General features: G+C 57.1%; 1 protein-coding gene across 2 annotated transcripts in view; it reads left to right on the top strand.

The window, feature by feature from the left end:
* The window catches only part of AACS (acetoacetyl-CoA synthetase), a 52613-nt gene extending 30914 nt beyond the window's left edge, over positions 1 to 21699 (top strand). The window contains exons 10-18 of one of the 2 annotated variants that reach the window (XM_035016820.1): positions 1951 to 2075; positions 6220 to 6284; positions 6430 to 6552; positions 9614 to 9727; positions 11402 to 11527; positions 15913 to 15982; positions 16442 to 16500; positions 17330 to 17532; positions 20474 to 21699. In XM_035016820.1, coding sequence (XP_034872711.1) covers positions 1951 to 2075; positions 6220 to 6284; positions 6430 to 6552; positions 9614 to 9727; positions 11402 to 11527; positions 15913 to 15982; positions 16442 to 16500; positions 17330 to 17532; positions 20474 to 20611 — 1023 coding nt within the window. In that variant the 3' untranslated portion in view covers positions 20612 to 21699. The remainder of the gene's footprint in view (positions 1 to 1950; positions 2076 to 6219; positions 6285 to 6429; positions 6553 to 9613; positions 9728 to 11401; positions 11528 to 15912; positions 15983 to 16441; positions 16501 to 17329; positions 17533 to 20473) is intronic. The other variant, XM_035016821.1, reaches the window with a different exon arrangement.
* The last annotated feature ends 2465 nt before the right edge of the window (positions 21700 to 24164 follow it).

Genomic DNA, 24164 nt, shown 5'->3' with positions numbered 1-24164 from the left:
AAAGGAAGTAGTGTTTTATTCCAAAAGAGGAAAACTTGAAGTTGGCTTTTTCCAACTGCAAATATCAAAAGGTTTCAGAGTGATTTAGCTCCGTTTTCTGGATGACAATTCTGTGCTGAGTTTTTAAGGAAACCGAATGTGCTCCCAGCCCGTGAGGTTGATGGCCAGGGCCCTGGCTGTGTCCCTGGGGACAGAGCCCGGGATTCCACGCACGCACTCAGGGAGCACTCCGAATGTGTGGCCACGCGCAGGCTGCCTCGTCACTCGGCATGTCCAGCTGAAAATCAAGGGCTTGGGCCCAGTGATTGGGGTTCCCCTCTGCTGCAGGGATTTATCCCCGACCCTCCTCCCCCCTCCCCCCACACAGGTCAGTGGTGCTGGGCACTGCCAGGCTCTGGGCCCTTTTCACGCAGAAAGCCCAGCAGTGTGATGGAGCGTCTTTTGAGTTGCAGGGAGACCCTGGCAGGTGCAACGATGTTCAACTCAGCTGCCTCCCTGGGACTCACGGTTTAAGATGCCAGGGTTTTACATCGAGGGCAAGAACATAATGAGAAGAACTCAGATCTGGAGCGGTTTTCCCAAAGGCATTTCATTTTTCCTGAAGCATCCTGCTTGGGAGGGATGGGCAGGTGGCTTTTTCTGTGGAGCATGCTGGCGCCCCCAGCCTTGGGTGACAGCAGCTGCAGGGGTCCCCGCGGCCCGAGCCAGGCCTGCGCCGTGTCCCTAACTGATGGACTTTAACCGCTTTCTCGGACAGTGAGTTGTCCGGGTCACTGTGTTGCTTGGGCTGCCCAGCGCTGGTTTCTTTTGTTAGGAATAATTCCTCTGAAAGAAACTCACCTAGGGATATTAAAACTTGAGATTTTTGGGTGACCCCAGCACTGGTGTCGCTGAGGGGAAGGACAGGTGGCTTTTCAGGGGCCCGCTGGGTTCTTGAGCCCGTCACCCAGGCCGTCGGTGACTGCTTGCTGAGGCTCTGTGCTGGTTGTCTCTTACGTGCCCTCGTCTGGGGGTTCTTAGCCAGGCTGTACTGGTGGGCTGCTTGGGGTGCCTCGTGGGGTGCCCGGCCCCCCTGAGGGACCTGCACAAGGGCATGGGCGGGGCATCCTCCTGGCCCTCCGTGCCTCCCGGGAGGACATTCCTGCTGCCTGCTGGAGCTTTCCTCCGGCTCCCTGGCTCCTTGGTTCCCTTGCTGTGTTGGTTTAGCTCTGCAACCGCCCACAGTTGCCCCTGCATGGGTGGGAACACCATTGCCAGTGGGTTTGTGAGCACCTTTTTGCCTTAAAATTTTTCCTAACAAAAAAAAAGGCCTTCTTTGCATACGAAAAACATTCACCCGCTGAGACATCAGGGTCCTCCTGGGCCGGGGGCGGCCGCGTTGGTCGTGCTCACACCCGCGTGTGCGTGTTCCTGTGGCACATGTGGACGCCTGCCCGGGTCTCTGGGTTTGTGCACAGCCACGCTTTCCTGCGTGGGGACAGGGTTCTGCTGCACCCCATCTGCTGGCTTGTTTTACACGTAAGCTCAGAGACTGGTCCACGTCCGCACAGGCCTCGTTCCCGTGAACGGCGGCGGTGGGCTGACTCCTGAAGGCTTGCCACGTGCTGTTCTAAATGTCTGATGCGGCTTCACGGATTCGTGTGCGGTGTTCCACAGTAGATGTGCGTGGTGGACTTCTGTGTTGGTGGACGTCTCCTTGCTTTCCATCTCCCAGCAAGGCTGCAGTAAACCTCCTTTGGCCCATCTTAGCGTGCACGTGTGCATGGATCTGTACGGGAAACTTGGCGTGGAGTTGCTGGGGTGAAGCGTCGTGCATCGGAGATGGGCAGTTCTTGCCAACTGTTGGCTCAGTTTCAGGAGGTTTTCTAGGGACGTGAGAAGCTGAGTGACAGAGGCAGGGGCACTTGGCCCAGCGTTCTGTTGACACTGTGTTCCTTCTGTCTGTTCCAGGTCGGCTGGATGATGTGGAACTGGATGGTGTCCGCTCTTGCCACGGGGGCGGCCGTGGTCTTGTACGACGGCTCCCCCCTGGTGCCCACGCCCAGCGTGCTCTGGGACCTGATTGACAGGATAGGGTAGGTGCCCGAGACACATGCTCAGCCACAGAGCCGCCCTGCTGTCCACTGTGCTAGCACTGGAGTCTTCTTGGGAGCGCTTGGCCCCCCAGAAGGCGAGGGAGGGCAAGGGAGGTTGAAGTTGCCGAGGAGGGCGGGAAGGGGCAGGCAGTCCTGGCAGGGACTGACCAAGGAGAAGGGGGCCACCCCCAGGGGCCAGGAGTGAGTCTGGAACATCAGGGTATAGGAGAGGGAATGGGATCTTGGGTCTCTAACTCTGGAGCCTTAGAACTGCTGGAAAAGCCCAGGAGAAAGGGAGACAGGGCCAGCGAGGGTTCTGTCTCATGCAGGGCTCCTCCAGCTCCAGGGTGGGCTGGGGTGTAAAACAGGCTGCCTGGGGGACGGTGTGGATACGTCCGTGGAGGGCAGGTGCAGAGCCCAGCACTGGGGCATTCACAGGGTCTGGGCATCCCACCGCCAGCCTTCTGAGCCTCATGGTGAGAGGACGGTCCTGCTTTTGTCAGCTGTCCCTGGAGTGTCCTTGGACCATCACGAGGTTGCTCCAGAATGCTCCTGTAGATGCTGCATGGGGGTGTCTGCCTCCATGCCGTCCTGCTAATGGCTCGCTTCTTGGGTGGGACGAGCTGGGATCCCGAGGAGCAGAGGCCGAGTGTGGGGAAGGATGCTGGGCCCTCCCTCTCCCAGTTCCCCTCCTCATGGTCACTGGTGGAAAGTGTCAGGAGACCGTTCTGTGAGTGCTTTCTTTGCTGATGAATTAATCATAACCGGTGGAAGCGTCCTCCCCCTTGCGGCCCGTGCTCACTGTTGGCTTAATGATCGCGGTTCCGGGGGTGAGAATATAGAAGCAGCAGAGCTCCGGGGGCCTCTGACACGTGCTCATTACTCTAAGTTTGAGTCTGTTCATGGTGGGGAAGCAGAGGAACCAGTAATGTTTTTAAATCCTTGGCCATTAATATTTCAAATATAACTTTGCCTGGCCTGGGTAATATTTAAATCCTGACATTTGGCTCACAATATTGGTGAGGAAGGTTATTTCCTAATGAGACTGTTTCCAGCGAAAGGTTAATTGAATCCCTGGGAACGGAGATGACTTTAAGAGCTTTACCCTTAATACCTGTGAGCTAGGCTCCAGGTGGGGACACTTTCTGGTGTGTGTGTGCACGCATGTGTGTGTAACAGGAAGACAGAAAATACGCATTATTGGGGCTCAGTGCTAACGAATTTGAAGGATTAAGGGCCCCAGGAAAGCCAGCTCAGTGTGTGTGTGAGTGTGTGTGAACGAGTGTGTGCGTGCACGCATGTCTGAGCATCCACGGGTATGTGGTCTGGGCCGACGTGGTAGGCACGTCCTGAGCATCTGCCTTCCATCAGCCCCGGACGCTGCTGGAGACATGGCCTTGGCCCTCCACAGGGCCCCTCTGGGCCGGCCGCGAGCTTCCCTGCCCGGGTCATGGAGGCTGGCGCAGCTCTGCGGCCAGGCAGGAGCTGGGGGGGGGTGCTTGGGAGGACTGCGGGCCTCAAACACCTGCTCCAGCTGCCAACGGCCATTGAAGGAGAGGGTGCAGGTCAGGTGTGGCGGGAGACCTGCATCTGACCTTTACCTGTGCCTGCCTGCTGAAAATGAAAACTGGTCACATAAAATCCTACCTGTGTGTGGCGAGAGGAGCGGCTGTCCCAAGCCGGCCGACAGCAGGGTCCTTGCAGGCCGTTTCAGGGTCTCTGGGTTTTTAAATAACGTTGACTAATGTAGGAAGGAAATCTTTGCCGAAAGACGTGTCGGCTCAGAGACTTACGAACATGTCTGATAACAGAGCATTTATTTTGTAGACACAAACAAGGTTCTTCTAAAAGATGAATTTTCTTTGTCATTGGGGTGTATTTCTGGGCTCTGGGAGTCTGGTTCGAGGAATATTTGGGTTAGAGTTGGGGCCAGAACTCTGGGGTCTTTTGTCCAGGCTTTGTGTGTACCTGGGCCAGCATCAAAGCCACCTGAGTTCCCACGTGTCGCCCGTCCCTGGGTAGAAGAGGCCTAGGTGGCGCATGGTGGGGCCTGACGGACTCATCTGGCAGAGTGGGCTTGCTGGACAGCCGTCTGCAGGGTCATGTCCGCATCCTGCACATCTCTGGGTGTTTGCACCAGGTGCCCTGCTGGGCCCTGGGGTATGCACAGCAGTGGTGGAGGCAAGTGGGTCCCTGTCCTCGTGGGGCTGCATCCAAATGGGGGAAGGAGAGAAAAAGTGCTGTTGGTGCCCTGAGGCCAGGGACGCTCCCCGGAGGCAAGGCCGCCTTGCCGCCGGGGTCTGAACCTCAGGCCTGGGGAGGGGACACGAAACATGTTCCAGGCAGAGTGCCCGGCCCTAAGGTGGGACTGGGATAGGTGTGCGCGGGGAGACCCTGTGCTGTGAATGTGAAGGGTGGATGTGGGGCCGGCTAGGGGCAGGAGGCTGGTCCCTCCGGGACTCTCAGGCTGGTGTGCACGGTGGGTGCTTTTCTGCATGAAACGCGACACCAGTGGAACGTTTGAAGAAACACAACCCGGTGTTTTTAAAGGCTCAGTGTTGCTCCTGAGTGGAGAATGAATCGGGGGGGGGGGGGGCGGGGCAAGGGCAGGCGCAGGGAAACTGATGGGTCTTTGGCGGATGGAGTTCCCCAGGCACAGGGTGGGTGGCCTCGGAAGCGCTGTCTGTGAGCTGCCCTCGGGGCGCTGGGGCCAACACCTGTCCAGCCGGGAAGCTGCCTCATGCTTTGTGCAGTGACCCAGCAGTATTCCCTAACAATATGCAGTGCTGAGCACCCACACAAAGCTCCCATGCTTCGTGAGCTGAGTGTGTTTTTACACATCTCCTGCAAGCCCTGGAGATGGATGGGAAGACCTTCCCGTTCTTCAGACAAGCAGGCCTGTGACCCCGGCCCAGCACCTGCTCAGGGTCTCTGTGCATTGCCAAGGTCAGTGTTCACAGGGATATGGAAAGAACCACAGAGAGCCATTGATTTTGGGGATGCGCAGAACAAGGAATGTTGTTTTGGTGTGGTTGGTGGTTGGAGATCTTGGTGCCGGTGGCTGGGGGCGGTCACTGCTCCACCACCAGAGGCTGAAAGCATGCCTTATCTTCTGTGAAAATGTAGCTATTCCTGAAAGGGTGACACCTTAGTCCTTGGAGGTGACCTTGAATTTGTGAACCAGACGGGCTGAGTTAATGCAGTAAACACGGGGGACGTGGGAGGTGCCTGAGGTCTCAGTGGGCAGCTTACTGGTGGCAGGGTGGTGGTCGTGAAGCGAAGAGGGGGGCCGGGAGGGACAAAGGATAGCAGCCTCGAGGGGCCCTGCCCGCCCAGCCGCCCCAGCGTCAGATGGCACGTGGCTGTCTCCCTCGAGGGAGACGCCACCCAGGGGCTAGGGGATGAGGTTTTTGCTGCCCAGGGGGATGCAGAGGGACCTGGATTTTGCAGCCTCCTTTGGGCCCGAAAGAGAAGGCATTATTTAGTTAGGAAGATGGTCTGCAGGTCAAGGGCTGCCTGGCTGCAAGAACAGCTGGGAGGTAAATGGAACGATAAATCGCGCTCTCCCCCAGAAATACAGTGATTTACGCTCCGCATGGTGTCGTTCTCCGAGTGCGGACGTGGGGGAAAGGACCGTAGACTCTAAACGTTTGAAACGAGAAGAGCTGCAATTTTGTAAGTCATTTAAGAATGGGGGTGGGTCCTGAATGCCCAGGATGGGCCCTGCTCCCACAGAGGGTCCTGCCGCCCTCTCCACCTCGGTGGAAGGGGCTCACGTGAGGCTGGAACTTGAGGGGTCTCGGTTTTCTGGCCTCCTTTGGCAAAAGGGCAAAAAGGGCAAATACCCTACAGTTGGGAAGATTGTGGGCTGATGTGCGAGTCATTGTCTCTCACACGGAGCCACGTGTTCAGGGGGGCCAGGGCTCCGTGCGTGTTGGAGTTGGGGTGCAGACCTGTCCCTGCTGAACCCCGCAGTCCACACAGGTGTTTGCTGAACACTGGGTATTAATTCAGCCCAGAAAAATGATGTGTCTGGGATTTTGCAAACTTGCCAAAAATGAGTTACTAATTTTAGAAAGCTCTGGAGCGTGGAATGTGCAGGAGCCTTGAGAGTTTCTGTTTTCTTTCCCTCCTGTGCCCTTAGCATCACCATCCTTGGAACAGGTGCCAAGTGGCTGGCCGTCCTTGAAGAGAAAAACATGAAGCCAGGTCAGTACGCCCCTCAGGACGCTTGGCCTACGCCCCGTCTTGCCAGCCAAGGAATCCAGAGCCGCTCTCTTACCTGTGTCCTGCACGCAAGCCAGAACAGAGGTGTCAGATTTAGTTTTAATCTTTCTGTGATTCTTCGCCCTAGTGGAAACCCACAGTCTCCAGACACTTCATACGATCCTGTCCACCGGCTCCCCTCTGAAAGTCCAAAGCTATGACTACGTCTACAGGTGCATCAAGAGCAGTGTCCTCCTGGGCTCCATCTCAGGTAGGGCTTGCACCGTGGAGAGGGGGTCCGGGAGGAAGCAGGGGAAGTGGGGCACGGCCAGGCTGGCCCCCCCGAAGTGTGCACAGCCTCTGACCCGCCAGGTCCACTGTCTTGAATTCGTCCCAGGTAAACATCAGGACGCACATCTCTGCACGGTTGGCTCTTCTCGTTCATGATAGTTAAGTTCTAGAAAGTCGCTGAGTTAGTGACCGCTGAACCATCGCTCCTGGGGGAGGTACACACACACACACACACACACACGTATCTCATCTTACATTCTGGAAACAACCTCATATTATAATCTTATATTCTGAAAACAACCTTTTCTGGTAGATTCTGTTCTCTTCACCCTACAGAAGAGAAAACAAGGTTCAGAAGTGTTAACTGACTTGCTGGAGCAGACCCCCCCAACAGGGTGCAGTGCGGCCGGCCCCCGGGCCAGAGCTTCTTGCGCCCCCTGCCCCTCCCCTCGCTGTCCCCCGGTCTTCTCTCAGCGAGAGCTGAAACCAGAGCACGGCATTGTCTTGTTGCCCCGCAGCTGGGGACGTGCGTGGGGGGCATCTCGAGATTTCCACCACTCGGCTCATGTTCTCAGATGACCTTGAAAGCACCCCGAGTGTTGATCCTGAGGTCATACATTTTAGCGAGTAGGAGAATTTGCAAATACAGAATCTGTAAATAATAAGGATTGGCCAGGGATGAGAACAATTGTTGCAAAATCGTGTAAGTTCGTTAAAAGCTGGAAATTACCTATATGCCTGGTAGAAGGGGATTCATTGACTAATTTTTGGTGCATCCTTAATTTTTGCGGCTGTTAGGAGGGATACGATGAAAATTCTTATTTAGATGGAAACATATTTATTGATACCGAAAGAGAGTTGTGATACATTGAGTGAGAGAAGCAGATTGCAGACTACAAGTGTGGTCATTTTTGTAGATCGAGAAAAGGAATATGTGGGGGGGGGGGGTGTACACCCGTGTGTGTGTATATGGGCGTTGGGATTTCAAGTGACGTTTTTTTCTCTTCACTTTTTTCCCCAACATGAAGTTGTATGAAGACAATTTGTGCATGTTGCAAATATTCAGAATCCAAAAAGGAGATAGAGTGGTGTCCACCCCACCGCCCGGCCCGTCCTCCTTCCCCAAGGAAGCCTGTGGTTGTTTCCTGCCGGAGGCATCTGTACGTAGGTGGGGGAGCGTGTGTCGGTGGGGTGAGACCCGTTTAACTTAGGGTTCACGCTGTTCCATGTTTCCCCTTAACAGAGTGACTTGGAGTTAATTCTGTCGTAGCTCATCAGAATCTTTAGATGACTTTATTTTTCTGAAAACATGTCTTTAAAAGATGCCATGTGATGTGCTTGAAGCCCGAGCCTGCCCTGCCAGCCCTCCGCCTTCCAGCTGGACCCGTGGCCCGAGGCTGGGGGTCTCGAGCTGTTTTGGCGGGCAGGGAGGGCTGGGGTCCCGCCAGCATCTGAGAGTGGCCTTGGGACATCCCCTTTCCTTCTGAGCCTCAGTTTGCCTGCCTTAAAAGGGATGGATTGTACCATGTGGCCTCCAGGGGCCTTTCCATATGAACGCTGCCCGTCGAGTGGGCGGTCGTGCCGGGGCTCTGGCCATTTATTTAGCAGGGTCATGGGCCTCGTGACAGGTGACATCTATCAATGTTTGCTGCCTGTGTATCACTCTGTGGAATGCTGTGGATCCTGGAAACATGATAGCTCTCCTGTCCTGACACAAAACACTCTTCAAGATACTCTGGGGGGAAAAGCAGGAATAGGGTGGATGAGGTGCTCTGTGTGCATGAGAAGTTGTCTGTGGAGAGGGTCTCCGGCTAGGTGGCAGGGAGGCTCACATCCACTCCTCACCCTCCCAGAGTTCTGGGTCTTGTCTCAAGCGAAAGCCAGACGCATTACCTGTCCAGAATGCCGGTTTGCAGAAGCTTCGGGAAGTAGTCTGAGTGGTACCGCTGGCTGATCTGGTGCTGTCGGACCCTCAGCCCTGGGCTGGTGCTGTGCGCGTCCCACCGTCTTCCGGAGAGCATCCTAAGCCTCGGGGGGCAGCGCTCACACCTCCCCGGGGCCTGGAGCGCTGGTCAGTCCTTGCCAGCCAGTGAGATAAGCGTGGTTCTCATTTTCATGGGGCACACCTGCCATGGCCCGAGGTGTCAGGAGAAGGCAGAGGGGACATCGCACTTCCAGCCTCCGTCCGAGGGAAGAAGTACAATCAGCTTAGAGTCGAGGCCAGGATGAAAGCCTGCTGGTTGCTGGAAGCATCCAGACGTCTTACGTGGCTCTTGAGCGCCCTCCGCCCTGGGTCGTGCGCGCTGGGCACGGTGAAGGAGGGATGCTGCTTCAGTTACGGGGGCATATTCCCCGGCACACAGACACACACGCGCGCACACACGCACACACGCACACGTACGCAGAGGAGTTGCTGGGGTCAGGAAGCTGGCTCTGTGTGCGCCTCCCGCTCACGTCCCCCTCGGGGTCCCTTCCCGCCCCGAGTGCCCAAGCGAGGGGACAGTCGTCGGCAGCAGTGGGTCTAGCTTTGGGGGCTCCTGTCGTTCCTCCCGGTGCCTCTCCGGATCTGATTCCCTTTCGAGCTCCTTCCCGGCATTGGCGTGCTTCCTACCTGAGACCCAGCCTGCACGGAGCCCAGGGGTGTGGCTCGTCTGGCCACAGCAGAGGGCCTCTGTGTGACCCGTCTGCCCAGGCAGTTCCTGTGGGGTAGAGCTTATGGGCGAAGCTTCCATTTTCTGTGAGCCCGAGTCTCGAATTTCATTGTGACCACGAGAGGTCATTTATTTTGTCTCTCATCCAGCAGGAAGACTCGGTCAAAAAATAAAGCACCCAGACATGGGCGGTTTGCTGCAATTCCTAAATCACCTTCCCCATTTCTCCCTGAAAAGAAGCGCTAACCATCCGTGGATTTTTCAGTCTTCACCTGGAGAAAGAGTAGTGATACCTGTGTTTTGGGGTCTTCCTCCTTTGGTGTTCACAGTAAAAAACCAGGCTGTTTGTCTGTCTTCTGAATTTTGGATCTCCTGTTCCTTTGTTTGCAGGTGGCACTGACATCATCTCCTGCTTCATGGGCCAGAATTTTTCTATTCCTGTGTATAAAGGGGAGATTCAGGCCCGGAACCTGGGCATGGCCGTGGAAGCGTGGAACGAGGAAGGTGATGGCTTCACTAACCATCTTTCTTTCTGTGTCTGGGCGTGGCTGGTAGCTCGGAAGCACTCAGATGTGTAACTGCCCCAAGAGAGAGACGGCCCAGCTCACTTCTAGCCACCCACCGGGCTCCCGTCCCCAGCCCCCTTGGGCCTGCCCGCCTCAGCAGTCGGTGTCGGGTGGGAGCACAGTGGAGAGCTGTGTTCAGGAACTGCAGGGGGGCCGTTGTTCTCCCGGCATCCAAACCCCAGAGACACTGCTCAGGCAGCCCGCTGCCCTGCTGGTCTGACACCTTGACCCGCACCCAGCGAGGGAGCCGGAGGTTGGCCCCTCTGACAGTCTCAGGGCGAGCTTTTGCTCTGTAGCCTCTTAGTGGCTATTGGTAAATCAGCAAAGCCTGTTGGTATCTCCAGCACCTAACAGGGCCTGGCCTGGCGTGTGGTGTGTGCACTGTACAAATTTGCCCTGCAGCCACTGTTATTTTAACCGGGCAGAGTGAATGGGGAGTTTGTGTGAGGAAGAGGGAGAGACGTCAGCCCTGGTGGTTCCACCAGGTCAGGGGCTGGAAGCCTGGATAGCGCAGGAAGGATCTCTCCTTCCAGTTCACCGAAAATGTTGCCAGAGACCTTTCTGAAAATCAGTTCTTACTTTCAGAAGAGGACTTTTCCCTGGTGCTCACAAAAGTTCTCGGCCCCATATATCTGTTTTCTTCCCCACCGCCTGAACCATTTCTCTTGGTCTCCGTCACTGCTACATTCTGTGGCCTGGTCGGGGGGAGATGCTCCTGGCAGAGAGAAACCAACGGCCGTCTCTTCAGCTTCCAGATGTCTGTCTGTCCTCTATCTCGGGGGTTCTGTGGGGTGGGATGAGCTGGGCCAGGTGAAGGAAATGTGGAAACTCTGGAGCCTCCCGGGACGCACGGTGGGATGGTGACTTCTCAGTGCGAGTCCCGCGGTGCTGTGCTGTGGAAGGTGCTGGATAAACGGGCCCACTCACTGGGAGGGATGCTGTGCTGCCCTCTCTCCTCGGCCTCCCTGGCCTGTGCCGTGCCCGGGGCTGGAGACCGGGCGCCCTTTGGAGCAAGTGGGACTCGGTGCAACTCCCTTAGCCTGCAAGTCGGGAGTAGTGAGTGAAGGTGAAGATAGGCAGGGACGCGGTGGTGCAGGAATTCCACCCCTGGGAGAAGTACTTGCCCGTACGGGCAAGGGGAGGCGTGCACGTGTGTTCCTGACAGCACGTGTACGGTAGGGAACAGAGTTGGGAACAGTAGAGCTTCCCCTTCAGGAGGAGTAGATGGCCACAGGCGCACGTGAAGAATTATAAGCAGTGAAAACAGATGAGCCGGAGCGCAGTGCGTAGCTGCTGAGCGAATCACCCCGACCCCACGCTGGGAGAGCAAGGCAGGGTGCTGGACGCACGCAGCGCGATGCCGTCTGCGCAGTTTGGAAACACGCGGGATGACTGTGTTGTTCAGAGACGCGTGTCGATGGAGTGGGCGTATTAATAATACACGTGTGGGAAAAATAAATTCCCTTTGGAGGAGGGGTTTGGGAAGTCGGGCGGGAAGGCCACCGGGGGCCAGTCCCGAGTCGGGTGTGTGGGCGGCGGAGAGCGTGAGCCTGCGCCGCGGTGTGTGGTTGCTGTGTGTGCTCGCGCTAGCTTTTCGTTCTTCCCGGACCAGGAAAGGCAGTCTGGGGAGAGAGCGGCGAGCTGGTATGCACCAAGCCGGTCCCCTGCCAGCCCACGGGCTTCTGGAACGATGAGAACGGGAGCAAGTACAGGACGGCCTATTTCTCCAGATTCCCAGGTAGGCCGGTCGGTCGGTCGGGGATGCAGACAGGGCTGCCCGGACTCCGCCGGGGCCGGGCTTTCGGGGTCTGGTCCTGGACGCCCCCCCCGCCCCCCACCCCGCTCACAGCTCCTTCCGCCAGCGGGGCGAGAACGGATGTCTCGGGTCAGTATCTTGCCACATTCAGCTTGACGCCATCGTGTGAAACTGGAGTCTGCATTAGTTTCTTCCTTTTTTGAAAGATTTTATTTATTTTTTCGAGAGAGAGAGAGCGCGCACGAGTGGGGGTGGGGAGGGGCAGAGGGAGAGGGAGAAGGAGAGAGAACCTCCAGCACACTCCCTGCTGAGTGTGCAGCCCAATGCCGGAGATCTCAGGACCCTGAGAACACGACCTGAGCAAAACCAAGAGTCAGACGCTCGACCGGCTGAGCCACCCGGGCCCCCGTGGGGCGGTTTATGCTTAACTAGCCTCTGTGCGCAGAGCCCCCGGGCCCCAGGTGCGGCGGTTTGCCCGCGGGAGGGCTGCGGGCCGCACACCCTCCCCGGATTGTGCCTGCCAGTTCAGAGAGAAACGGCGTGTTCAGGAGGAATCCGGCTTGGGACTCTTCCTCTCTGCCCCGCGCGCACCCTCACCCCGTCCTCGCGGGAGCATTGGAGGAGGAGTGCCTCGGCGGTGGCGTGATTTACAACCCGCCTGTCACTCTCACACGGACTGACATGCTCGCGTTTCATCTTCCGAGTGGCGCCTTGCCCCAGAGCAGGGAAGGGTTTTATTTAAAGCTCTGACTCCCGTCTCCCTCTTACCTTCGTTCGTCAGCAAGCTCGAGCTGGTGCAGCCCTACCAGTCACAGTGTAGCAAGCCCTCTGTCCCAGAGCGGTTTTTGCCAGGTGCTTGCTTGCTTCGGTCTCTAGAAAGGTAATTTGATTTTGCGTTGACCGCATGTGGAGGATCAGTGAAGGGCAGGTGGCCGTCGGGGGCAGAATTTGCCATGGACCCCTCCCGTTTCTCCGCCTGGCTTTGCACGCTTGCACGTCCCACGTAAAAACCACCAAATCTGGCATCGCGCCCCCACGTGGGCGTCGGAGGGGGACCCCAGATGCGGCTTGGTCTCCACTGGGTACCTGCTCACTTGAGCCCCACCTGGGATCCTGCCAGCATGCAGCTGCCCAGACGGCGGGAGGCGGGATAGTGGGAGCTTAGAGAGAGAGAGGAGTGTTCCTCAGATGACCCTGAAGGACAGGGCGGGGGCCCCTGTCTTAGGAAGAGAGTAGAACCTCAGCTGGAGGATTCATCTAAGAAATCCATCTCTTGTCTTCTGCAGTACTGCTCACTGGTCTTTGGAAACTGTCTTTCCTATAACTTGTTATGTATACAGGTTAACATGATAAATGTCTCAGGATTGATTTCACAGTCTTTTTTTTTTTTGAACTTCTGGTATTCTCTCTTGGAGAAAACAAATATTTTGTGACCTGTTATATTTCCAATTTTCCTTGGCTGCCAGGAAGCTCAGAGTTGAAATCATTGCTTGGTTGTAGCAGTCCTCTACCCCCAGGGCAGGGTTTCTAATTCTCTTTAAAGAATCTCATCCTGTAGTCGGTTTTATAAGTAGTTTCCTCAGATACTTTCTGGGAGTAGGGGGAGATATATGAGCCAGTACAGAAAGAGGAAAGCAGTTAAGATAATGGGACTCTGAAGCTGTTGGTCGTGGATGGGAGGAACACGAGTAGAACCTGACTGTCCATGCCCCAGCACTGGGACGTTCTGACACTGTACTGGAATTGGTGATTGAAGGAAACAGCTGGAGGCCAAGGCTGTCGTTTCTGTAGCAGGAAGCAAACTCACAGACATCAACATCATTAGGCCAGGTGAAAATGTAAGCAGGCAGGGATATCCAAGAAATCAGTAAGCGAAAAGAAGAAATTCAACACAGAGTATCTCTTTTGTGTCAACTTTTAAAAGGAAATGTGTGTGTGTAAGTCTGTGAATAAATGCACAACAAAGGGTTATCTGAGTGGGGGAATTATGAGCTGTCTTGCTTTTCTTTATATGTTATCACTTTTAAAAACCTAGTAAAAATTTAAAGAGAAATTAGAAGCAGACTGAAGAAAGATTTAGACCATTCTGATTCTACAAAGCAATGATTTCAGCTCTGAGTTTCCTGGCAGCCAAGGCAAAAAGGGAAATAAAATGGGTCCAGGTAAGTGCAAGACACAGTCCGCTCGGGAGGCCAGGCCAGCCCACCAACTGTCAAGACTTTGAGCTTGACGGCATGGAGACAGCCAAAGTTCCCCTCAGCCCACACCAGCAGAAGAGTTCAAAGCGGGAGGAGGCCCCCAGTCGTAACTGCCGGAGTCCTAGGTCCTACCATAAGAGAAGCATGTGCAGTTTATTCACAATGGCGCATCTACAGACGTGGAAAGCCATGCCATCGTTCTCTCATGCACAAAAACACATGCTCACCGTAGACGATTTCCTCCAGGAGGAAAGCCAGAGCAAGGCTGGGTCTCCCCCGTCGCGCTGGCATGCTGTCGCTGAAAGGGGGTGGAGGGAGTCGGTGTGGTGAGCACGGCTGGAACCATTGGCTGGGGGCACGGAAGCCCGCAGGGAAGCTGCATTTCTCTGCGGCGACCACCTGGCAGCAGAGCCACCCGCCCCGTGTGAATTCTTCCTCCCGACTCTGGATCGTATGAGGTGGAGGTGCTTCATTCACAAATGACAGTTCCTTCAGGATGCATTTGCGTCTTCCGTTTTGTCTCCATTTCCAGGGCCTTGCATTCATGGTCAAACTCCTGGGAGAGCCGGCTCTGCACAACCCAGACTGTGTGGGGGGCGGGCGCCTGGGCCCTGGATGGGAAAGGACTGGGGGGCGGGCGGGCGGGGCGCACCCTGCAGCCGTGTCTGCAGCCCTGTCTCCCCCCGATGGCATCTGTAAGCCCGGTGTTCGGAGTAGCCGTCAGATGCGCTTCTGCAGAAACTTGGCGTGTTGCTTGCAGTCCTAGGAATGATCTTTTCCCCGTTTGTGTACATGAGTCTTTCTCAAGTCCCAGCAGGAGGACGGGGTTTCTGTCTTTGGCGTGGGGAGGAGGGGAGAAGGACCTGGAGGCACACAGCCCTCTTTTGCACCAGAAGAAATGAGCTCAGGAGGCCCTTCGTTCCCAAATGGCCTCCCAAGGACCACACTGCCTGCAGATGGACAGATGGCCTGGCCTTCATCTGGGCAGGAGCCTCAGTCACTGCTCGTGCAGTCTTGCCACAACAGTGAATGGGCAAGGGGATAAAGGCAATATGTGGTCACGGGTGGCGTCTCCTGGACAGGTGCAAGCGGACGGGGTTTGCACCTCCAGCCAGGAAGTGTCTCCAGGGTTGCAGGGGAGGAGGTGCTCTCAGATGCCCTTTCTGGGCCGCAGGGACTCAGGGCTCATTTCAGGAGGCCAGGCTGCCCCTGGGGAAATGACTTCCAGGTGGCCGAGAGCCGGGGGGATGTGCTCTCGGTCATTCACACCCCTTTGGCCTCCGTTCATGCGGCTGATCAAGGGTCGCTGCCTTTGGCGGCAGGAGGAAGCTTCTGGCTGGTTTAATTGTTCCCTTGGCAATTCCCTTGAGGCGTGACGTCTCTTTCCTGTTCCGTGGGGGTGGAGGATGTGGCCAAGGCTGGGGCTTTGATCCCTGGGGATATTAGCTTTGCTGTATGCCAAGACGAGGGCCTCCCCGGGAATGTCGCCAGCCCAGGCCCTGGCTGCACACCGGGCCACACGGGGATGGCGCAGGTGATTCGTTTCAGGGTCACCTCTGATCCCTGCCCCCCCCCCGCCCATTCCCCTGCCTTCCTTGTCCCCTGGGTTTTACCAGCCAGTTAGCTCTGTGCACGTGGCTTGTGCCTTAGCTCGGGCCTCCGTCAGTAGCCTCCCACTGGTCGTGCTCCTCCTATTATCCCACTCCAAGGGGGGCCCAGCCCCACCAGACCAGCCCCCTCCGCTGTCCCAGACCACCCTGTCTTCCTAAAGCGTGCCTTGTGGCTACCCTTCACTCAGAGGGCCTGCTCCCAAATCTCCCGTTGACCTTCCCTGGCCGCCCCTCGCACCCTCCCTGCCGGGGCTGGTCCCAACCCCGTGAATTCGTGAGGCCCTTGTTGGCGCCTGAAGGAGTGGTGTTCTCTTGCGTGCTGGTGCGTGTCAGAACTGGGCGCACAGGGGCCCCTGCTAGACGCTATGCTCTGGGGGCAGGAATGGTCTGGTCCACTTCTACCCCTGGGCCCCAGCCCCATTCCATACCTGTTTCTGTGCCCCAGCCGTGTCTGTTGACGAGCATCCTGTTGCTGTCCGGCCTGCCATGAGCGTCTGTCCAGGCAGCTGGTCAGGACCCCTTCTCCTCGGGGTGACTGAGCACCTCTGCCTCCCTGCAGGTGTCTGGGCGCATGGCGACTACTGCAGAATCAACCCCAAGACTGGGGGCATCATCATGCTGGGCCGGAGGTGAGGGTCTTTAGAGGGCTTCTCTTCCCTGGAGCCCCCTTTCCCGAGGCATCCAGGCAGGGGCAGGAGGCATCCCGCATGAGCTCCCCGAAGGCCAGGTCTGGGCCTGACCACATTTCTGTGCCCAGAGTGGGGTGGCAGGCTGTGGCAAAGGTGTGTCCGTCCACGGTAGCAACGGCCCTTCCAGAACTGGGAGCGTGTGGGTGTTGGGTGCACAGCATGTCTGTACAGGTGGGAAGGGGCAGGGGGGTGACAGGTGTTTCCACACAGAGGGGACTGCCTTGTTGTCTGGCTTGGGGTTAGAGAGAGAAGGTGACCGGCGGGCATAAGGAGCAGGGGAGGGAGCCTTCGTGACTGGGCCCAGCGTTGCTGTGTGGGAAGGGGGTAACTGCCCCCGCCCCCTGGGTGACGTGCCTCACTCAGGAGCCGCTGTGTGTCCGTGACCTTGTCTCTTTCCAGCGACGGCACGCTCAACCCCAACGGAGTGCGATTCGGCAGTTCGGAAATCTATAACATTGGTACGTATTTTCCCTTTCTCCTCGAATTATTCTCAAGTCACCCAGGAAGGAAGGAGGATGTGTCCTAGAGGGAGCCCCAGAGCCTGCTTTCCAAAGAGCCCGCCTTTTGGCATAACTCTGGCCCATTTGCCTCAGAGGCTGTGAGAGCATGTCCTTCTTTCTGGAATGTACCTCATCCACATTGCTTGTAGCCGTAAAGCCTCAGAGGCCCATCCCTGTTCCATTACATTTTATCTTCACAGTGAGCAACCTTGGGTTGCTTAATTGTGTCTCGTCCTTTTGGGTGAAAAAGAAGCACAGAGAGGTTGTGTGATTGCTGGAGGTCACACAGCACCACTTGGGACGCCACATACAGACAGTGGGCCTCACAGCTGCACAGTAGAGTCATCCGTGGACCTTTAAAATGCCCCACCCAGGCCCCAAAGTCAGCCTCCCTAGGAGGTGGCTTCCTACAGATGTCATGTCAAGGTTGTTTTTGTAGCCAGGATGGAGAAGTCCTGATCCATCTGCCTCCAGCCTTTGTTCCTCCCACCAGTGGAGTCCCCACCACTGGTACTTGCTGCCTTTTTATTTTTAAATTAATTTATAATTAAGCAAGTAAGGCCTGTGTTTGGCTTCTTACAAACATGTCCACCATTGCAGCTCAAGCTAAAGCTCCGACCTTTGCCAGTGATGGGCATTCTTCTGCTTGTTTGCCCTGAGGGGCTCTTCCCAGGAGGGTGGAGGAGAGGCGGCGGTCCCCATCAGGCTCGGGTGGCCGGCCTCCCCCTCCCTCCTCACTGGCCATGGTGGGTGGGTGCGAGACTGTGGCCCCTTCCTGTCTCTGCAGTGGAGGCCTTCGAGGAGGTGATGGACAGCCTCTGTGTCCCCCAGTACAACAAGGACGGGGAGGAGAGGGTGCTCCTCTTCCTGAAGATGGCTTCCGGCCACACCTTCGGGCCTGAACTGGTGAAGAGCATCCGCAGCGCCATCCGCGTCGGCTTGTCTGCTCGGCACGTGCCCAGCCTCATCCTGGAGACCAAGGGCATCCCGGTAGGTCGGCCGCCGGGCTCGGGCTCCTGTCCCCGGGCAGTGGCAACCAGAGCATCCTCATCCCCCGCCGAGAGCCCCCACACGCAGAGACTCCTCTAGAAGCTTGTTCTGCTTTATATATAGTTTGTTTGCGTTCCTGGCAACCCCATCTTTTTTCCCCCCAACATCTCTTTTTTTTTGTTAACCCTTCCTGAATTGCGTGTAAAGTAACTTCTGCTGAATACCTGTGTTCGGAGGCTAGGCAGTCCCAGCCCTGCGCATCCAACGGGCTTTTCCCCGGTGCGGTTTTAGTGTGTTCTTAAAATTATTAATGAGAAAAATAATTTTAACTTTTTAAAGAGCCGCTGGGGTGCTGTTGCTCTTGCCTTTTAAAAGTTTTGCCCGTGGAAAGAAGAGTTGAATCTATTTAGAGGCATGTCTCCAGAAAGCTGCTCCCCCTTCTACTTTGTTTAGGTTCTGAGTGGGGGAGGAGGGGCGCCCAGATTGGATCTCAGCTTTAACTTGGACTGCTCACAAGGCGAATGTCAGCTGGGAAGGGGCTGCCGTGTGCACGCGGTGTGCACAGACCAGCCAGGCTGTACGGAAGTCTGCAGAACAGCGATTCTCTGACGGGGACACGGCGCCGAGCCTGCTGACTGGGCCCCACGGGAGCACAGCTCTGATGGTGCCCCGAGCAGGGCCTGTCCACCCGCTTCTTTTAAATTTTGGTTATGCACAGGAAGTGTCTCAAGCTTGGGAGTTCTCTCTGTCTCGGTTGCTGACTCCTGGTGACTCTGGGGACCGTGGCTCTCGCAGGGAGGGAAGGCACTTCTTGAGTCCGTGATACTTACTGCCTTCTGATGAGGGCCTAAGGTTTCCTTCAGTGAACCAGTTCTGTCTGCTTCTGGAACATTCTGGAGCACGAGAGTTTGATTTTCCCCTTGGCTTTCTTTTGTTGAAACAGGACGTGTGTCCTTTGCTGCTGGAAGGTTATTCCCCAACTGTGCGTGCTCATGAGATTAGTGGCACGGTTTATCCGAGAGATATGGGAAATGGTGGCCCGTCTTTCTGTCCTCAGCATGGCGCTCGGGTTGCTGTCAGCCCCTGCTCTCCGCAGGTGCTGTCTCCGCTGTCTGGTTGGGTTGGGAAGTCACTCCAGGGTTCCCTGAGATTTTTCAAGGCCCTTGTGTTTTCAGATCCTCCTGATCTGAACTAATGGATTTGGGGTGGCCCCGTGTGTCGTGCGCTGGGGAGGGGGTGGCCCGGCCAAGGAGACTTGGGGCTCTTGGGGAATTGCGAGGCCGACAGGCCCCAGGCAGCCACGACTGCCCTGACCCCCGCACATCTTTGTCCCTGCTCAGGGTTGAGACGCCTGGCCCATCCCAGCGGGAGGCAGCATGAGGCGCATGCCCCAGGGAGGCCCAAGCAGCGGCCGGTGGGCGTGGGGGTCTCTGCCTCCCCACCACCCTCCCCACCAGAGGAAGCAGTAGCAGGATTTCTTCTGAAACACGGTCTTCTTTCTTCAGCTGATGGAAGATATAAATTATTAGCTCCCCTGAGCCGTTCTTGGAGCTTTTGTGTAAAGCTTACAAGCCCATACAGCGCGTGAGACTCTTGCATTTTGGGGCGAGAGGGGCCAACACCCAAGTGACAGGCAGTCCCTCGGAAGCTAGCACTTAGATCCTTAATTAGTTCACACTTCGCCTGAGTTTTTCAAATGAATGAATTTTAATTACATCTCAGGTTAAAAAAAAAAATAGTGCCCAAGGAGGAGAGATCAGGGCACCGCCGTTTTACTGAAGGGCTCTGTCCTCGAGTCCCCTGGCCCCCGGACATCCGGCACTGCCTCCAGAAGCATGGGGATCAAAGGCGGAACATGCAGGCCACAGATTTTAGGGGGAATTTTGAACATTTGGAAGGAGTCTGGCTGTGAGGAAAGTAATACCCCATCCCGACCCGACGAACGGTTCTGAGGGAAGATTAGGGGGAAGCTTGGTGAGGCTCGTGGACGAGGCTCGCTGGCCAGTTGATGGTGACGAGGTGGCGGGAAGCCAGCCTGCTGCTGACAGGATGCTGATGGCCCGATTTTATGATACAGAGAAGGGTAATGAAGTTACTGTAACTGACGAAATAGAAACACAGCCTGACAGTGAGGCACTTGCCAGAGCTGTCAGGGTCTGAGCCCCCTGGACTCCTGTCCTCCCGGCAGGGAGAGGTGCTGGGCCCCCCTTCATGCTCGAGGAGGCCAACTGGGCTTTGGGAATCAGCCCACAGTCCCCCAGATGCGGTGGCCCAAGTGCCACGTGCTCACCGGGTGGAAGGCCCCCTCCCCGGCGCACCTGCGTGGCGGGCTCCAGGCCGAGGTCATTCGGTCCGCGGTTTGGTCCTTCGGTCCGTGCTTTGTATGTTCGGTCCGCGGGTCTGTGGTTTGCACGTTTGGTCCATGGTTTGGTCATTCGGTCCACAGTTTGGTCGTTTGGTCTGCGGTTTGGTCATTCGGTCTGCAGTTTGCACCGTCGGTCCGCGGTTTGCATGTTCGGTCCACGGGTTTGCGGTTTGGACGTTCCGTCCATGGTTTGCATGTTCGGTCTGCGGTTTGCACATTCGGTCTGCGGTTTGGTCGTTCGGTAGACGGTTTGCACGTTCCGTCTGCGGTTTGGTCGTTTGGTCCACAGTTTGCAGTTCAGTCCACGGTTTGGTCGTTCGGTACACGGTTTGCATGTTCCATCTGCGGTTTGCACGTTCGGTCTGCGGTTTGGTCCTTCAGTCCGTGGTTTGGTCCTTCAGTCTGCGGTTTGCATGTCCGTCTGCGGTTTGCACGTTCGGTCCTCGGTTTGGTCCTTGGGTCCGCGGTTTGGTCCTTCGGTCTGTGGTTTGCACGTGCGCGGACCCGGGAGCTGAGGGCTCTCTTCCCCTTGAGGCTCAGCCGCTGTGTTTCTTTTGTCCGCCCCCTCCCCGGCAGTACACCCTCAACGGCAAGAAAGTGGAGGTGGCTGTGAAGCAGATCATCGCTGGAAAAGGCGTGGAGCACCGGGGGGCCTTCTCGAACCCCGAGACCCTGGATTTGTACCGGGACATCCCAGAGCTGCAGGACTTCTGAGTCGCACCAGCTCGGCCAGCACCCTGCCAGTCGCATCTGTGCTGTGACTTCCGTGGGCTCAGGATGTTACTTTGGGAAGGCAAGTGTCCACAGGCTTGGAGAAAAGTCGTGTCTGTCCCGCACTTGCGTCTGGTGGCTTCCCCACGTCGTCCCGGGCCACGTCCTGACCTTCAGAGGCCGAGAGGGAGCGTTTGGTTGTGTGTGTGGCGAGGCGTGGAGAGTGTGCATCTTTGCACAAGTGTTCTTGCACGCGCCGCGAGGAGCCGGGGTCACCCGGGTGTGGACGGTTGTGGCTGATGGCCACGGTCACGGCCACGCTTTCCGCACGGGCTGGCGCTCTGGCGGCGGCGGTGCCCCTCTGAGGAGTGAGCTTGCCTTCAGCCTTGGGCCTGTAGTCCCCTTTGCTCTCTTCAGGTGTAAATCTGTGTCTCCCTTTTCCGTGGGTCTCCTGGCTCTGGCTGTCGTCCCTCAGGGCCTGGCCGTCCGCTGTGGCACGTGGACTGGTCCCCGGCGGCCGACCACTCCTGCGGGTCTGGTGCAGCCACGTGTCGTGCCCACCAGACCACGCTGCCTGGCGAGCAGAAGCTCCCGCTTGACAACTCGTGGGTTTCGTGCTTTAACAGGGTCTCCTTATTTCATGGACTTCAAATGGTTTAAAAATGTTGTCACATTCGCTATCCGGTGCGTGTGGGTGCTTGAAAACTGGATGTCCGCCCTGCGGGGTGGAGTTGCTCTCGGGGAAGCGGCCGGCCGCCCGGGCAGCGGTCACGGGTCCTCCTGCGTCGGGGCTGCCTGGCCTCAGGGGACACGGCCTCGCTGCTCCTCCCCCCTCCGGGGGCTCTTGGAACCTCGTGTGGAAGCTGTGTTCTCAGCAGCTGTAAATCGAGTCACGGGTTAGATCACCGGGCAGTTCGTATGTACTCTCAGTTCAGCACGTTAACGAATTCCTGTAATCCTCATGTTCGTTTTGTATTTTTAAAAACTGAGCACAATGAAGACCTTTTTCGAATCCCTTTTCTTCTGGATTATAAAAATACAGGGGGAAAGCACTATGAGGAATTTATGCAATAAACGTCTATATATATACATTTATGTGCACACACCTGCGTGTGTGACGTGCTGGCGTTTTCTCTGGAGGGGTGACTGGATCCGTGTCCGAAGCTGCTTGTGCTGAGGGGCCAGCTGGGGGCTGCGCCCTGGGGGGATGTTTGGCCATGCGGGTGGGACATTCCTGGGCCCCGGGTGACCGAGTGGCCAGTGGGGACTTTTCACCATGAAGCCAGCTTCCTGGAGGACAGGCCCGTCCTTACCCTGGGCTCCCCATGGTTCCAAGCAGCCAGGTACCCGGACCACAACCCCTGTCATCGCAAGAACCGTGTGTCGCTGGGATGGCGTCACAGAATCCAGGCTCGGCCTGGTGGGGGCTACTTTCTCTCCTGTCTCGGGAAGGCGGAGGCAGGCGCATACCCGGGGCCTGGGTCGTGACTGTGGGATGAGCAGTGCCCATCTGCGCTCCGCCATTCCCCGTCTGCGGCCGCCCTGCCTCTCACCTTCCATTGTGTTCCCGGCAGGAAAGAGCAGGAAGTGCCAAGAGGGCTGGGTCAGGGGCAGAAGGCCCCCTCTCTCCGGTCTATCCCTTTTCATCAGCGGAACAGTGGCTTTTCTGGAAACCCCACCCCGTGGGCCTCTGCTAGTACCTATGTGACCCGACATGGGCCACAGGGCCACCTCTAGCAGCAAGGGTGTTTGGACGTTTGAGCGTTTTTATTTTATTTTGTTTTATTTTTTTAAAGATTTTATTCATGAGAGACAGGGAGAGAGAGAGAGAGGCAGAGGCAGAGGGAGAAGCAGGCTCCCCACGGAGCAGGGAGCCCGACGCGGGGCTCGATCCCAGGGCCCCGGGATCATGACCTGAGCTGAAAGCAGACGCTTAACCATCTGAGCCACCCAGGCGCCCTGTCTGAGCGTTTTTAAACAGGACCTGTCACCTTTTTCGCATTTGTTTCTCGTTGCCGCTGTAACAAATTACCACAAACTTAGTGGCTTAAAACACAAATTTGTTGCCGTTCTGGAGGTCAGAAGCCTGATGCAGATCTCCCTGAGCTAAAGTCAGGGTGCGGGCCGGCTGCGTTCTTCCTGGAGGCTCCAGGGGAGAGTCTCTTCCTTGCCTTTTCCAGCTTCCGGAGGTGCCCTCATCCGTGACTGCTGGCTCATCCCTCCATCCTCAGAGCCTGCAGTGCCTCCTGCCCCCCACTTCCACACATAAGACCTCTATGATCACGATGGCCCCACTCCAGGAATCCAGGATCATTCTGCTATTTTAACACCTATTGATTCGCAGGCTCACTTTCATGTGCTGCCTTAAATCTCTTGGCCACAGAACCTAACGTCTTCCCGGGGCGTGTTTGGGGGCCTCCCTCTGCCTCCCTCACTTTGCAAACACGGTCGGGTCCTGCTGCTGAGAAAGACGGGAGAGTGGTCCTCAGGAGCTGTGAGCCCCGTGCTGGAAGAGCTGGGCGGTCAGGACCCCTGGCTGTCGACTGACCCTGGGCTGAGCTCGTCTCCCCCCGTGGGACCGGCCTGCCGGCCTCCCTCCTGGGACTCGGGCCTGACTCCGCGGGAGGCTTGGAGCCCCTGTCACACCGACTTGCCAGAGGCGTTGTTCAGGCTTCACTGCCATGCCCTTTCAGTTCCAGGCAGACCCCCAGGCTGGCCAAGCCCACACATCTGTATTAATAAGCTGCGTGGGACAACTTCATTAACGAGAGCCAGATGATCTGAACAACAGCCCTCGAACGCCCATGGTGCGGGCTCTCCCGTGATGTGCCTTGGCTCGAGTATTGCCCTGAAAGCACCTGCTGGTCAGCTGCCATTCCTTTGCGATGCCTGCTTTTACCCCCCAGTCTCCTTCCCATCCCCCTGTTTCCCCACCACGCCTGAGTCCCTAGCCTCGCCAGGAGCACGGGGTCCTGCAGTGCCGCCCTGCAGGGGGCTGCCAGGCCTCTGAGCAGCTGTCCTCTGGGTCCGTCTTCCCACCTCCAGGAACTTTCTCAGGGGTGCGGGGGACCGCGCCCACCCCCAGCTCCTCGCATGTGCAGGCAATCCTAGGGACCCTGGAGCACTGTGTCTGGGTCACTTGGTCCTTGACACTCAACTCTGCGCCCTCCCTTTGTGCCATGCTTCTCTGCACTGGCTTCAGAACGACCCCTCTTGCTGTGGGCACCTGCTGGCCCCCTCCCTGCATTCCGAGCCCCGGAGGACCCCAGACCTGCTCCCTCATCTGGATCCCCAGCCCCTAGCAAGCCCCTAGCAAATGGCCTGAGCCCCCCGAGGCTCGGGAAGGGTGTCTCCTTGACCTTTTAACCCACTGTCACTGTGGATGTTTGTGGACAGGAGAGACCCTCCCGTTGGGCTTCAGGTGCCCAGGGCAAGGGCTTGTGGGGAATGAGCTCCCTTTGAGGGCCCAGCCACGTCCCCAACTCTGGACTCCGGCCTTCAAAGGGAAAGCCGCACACAGATTTACGGGGTAGGTGCTTGTCATTGGGGTACAGAC

Source organism: Mirounga leonina, unplaced genomic scaffold (assembly GCF_011800145.1).
Source record: "Mirounga leonina isolate KUSES-001 unplaced genomic scaffold, KU_Mleo_1.0 Mir_171, whole genome shotgun sequence".
In the NCBI taxonomy this organism is placed as follows: domain Eukaryota; kingdom Metazoa; phylum Chordata; class Mammalia; order Carnivora; family Phocidae; genus Mirounga; species Mirounga leonina.
This window is presented reverse-complemented; position numbering and strand designations above follow the sequence as displayed.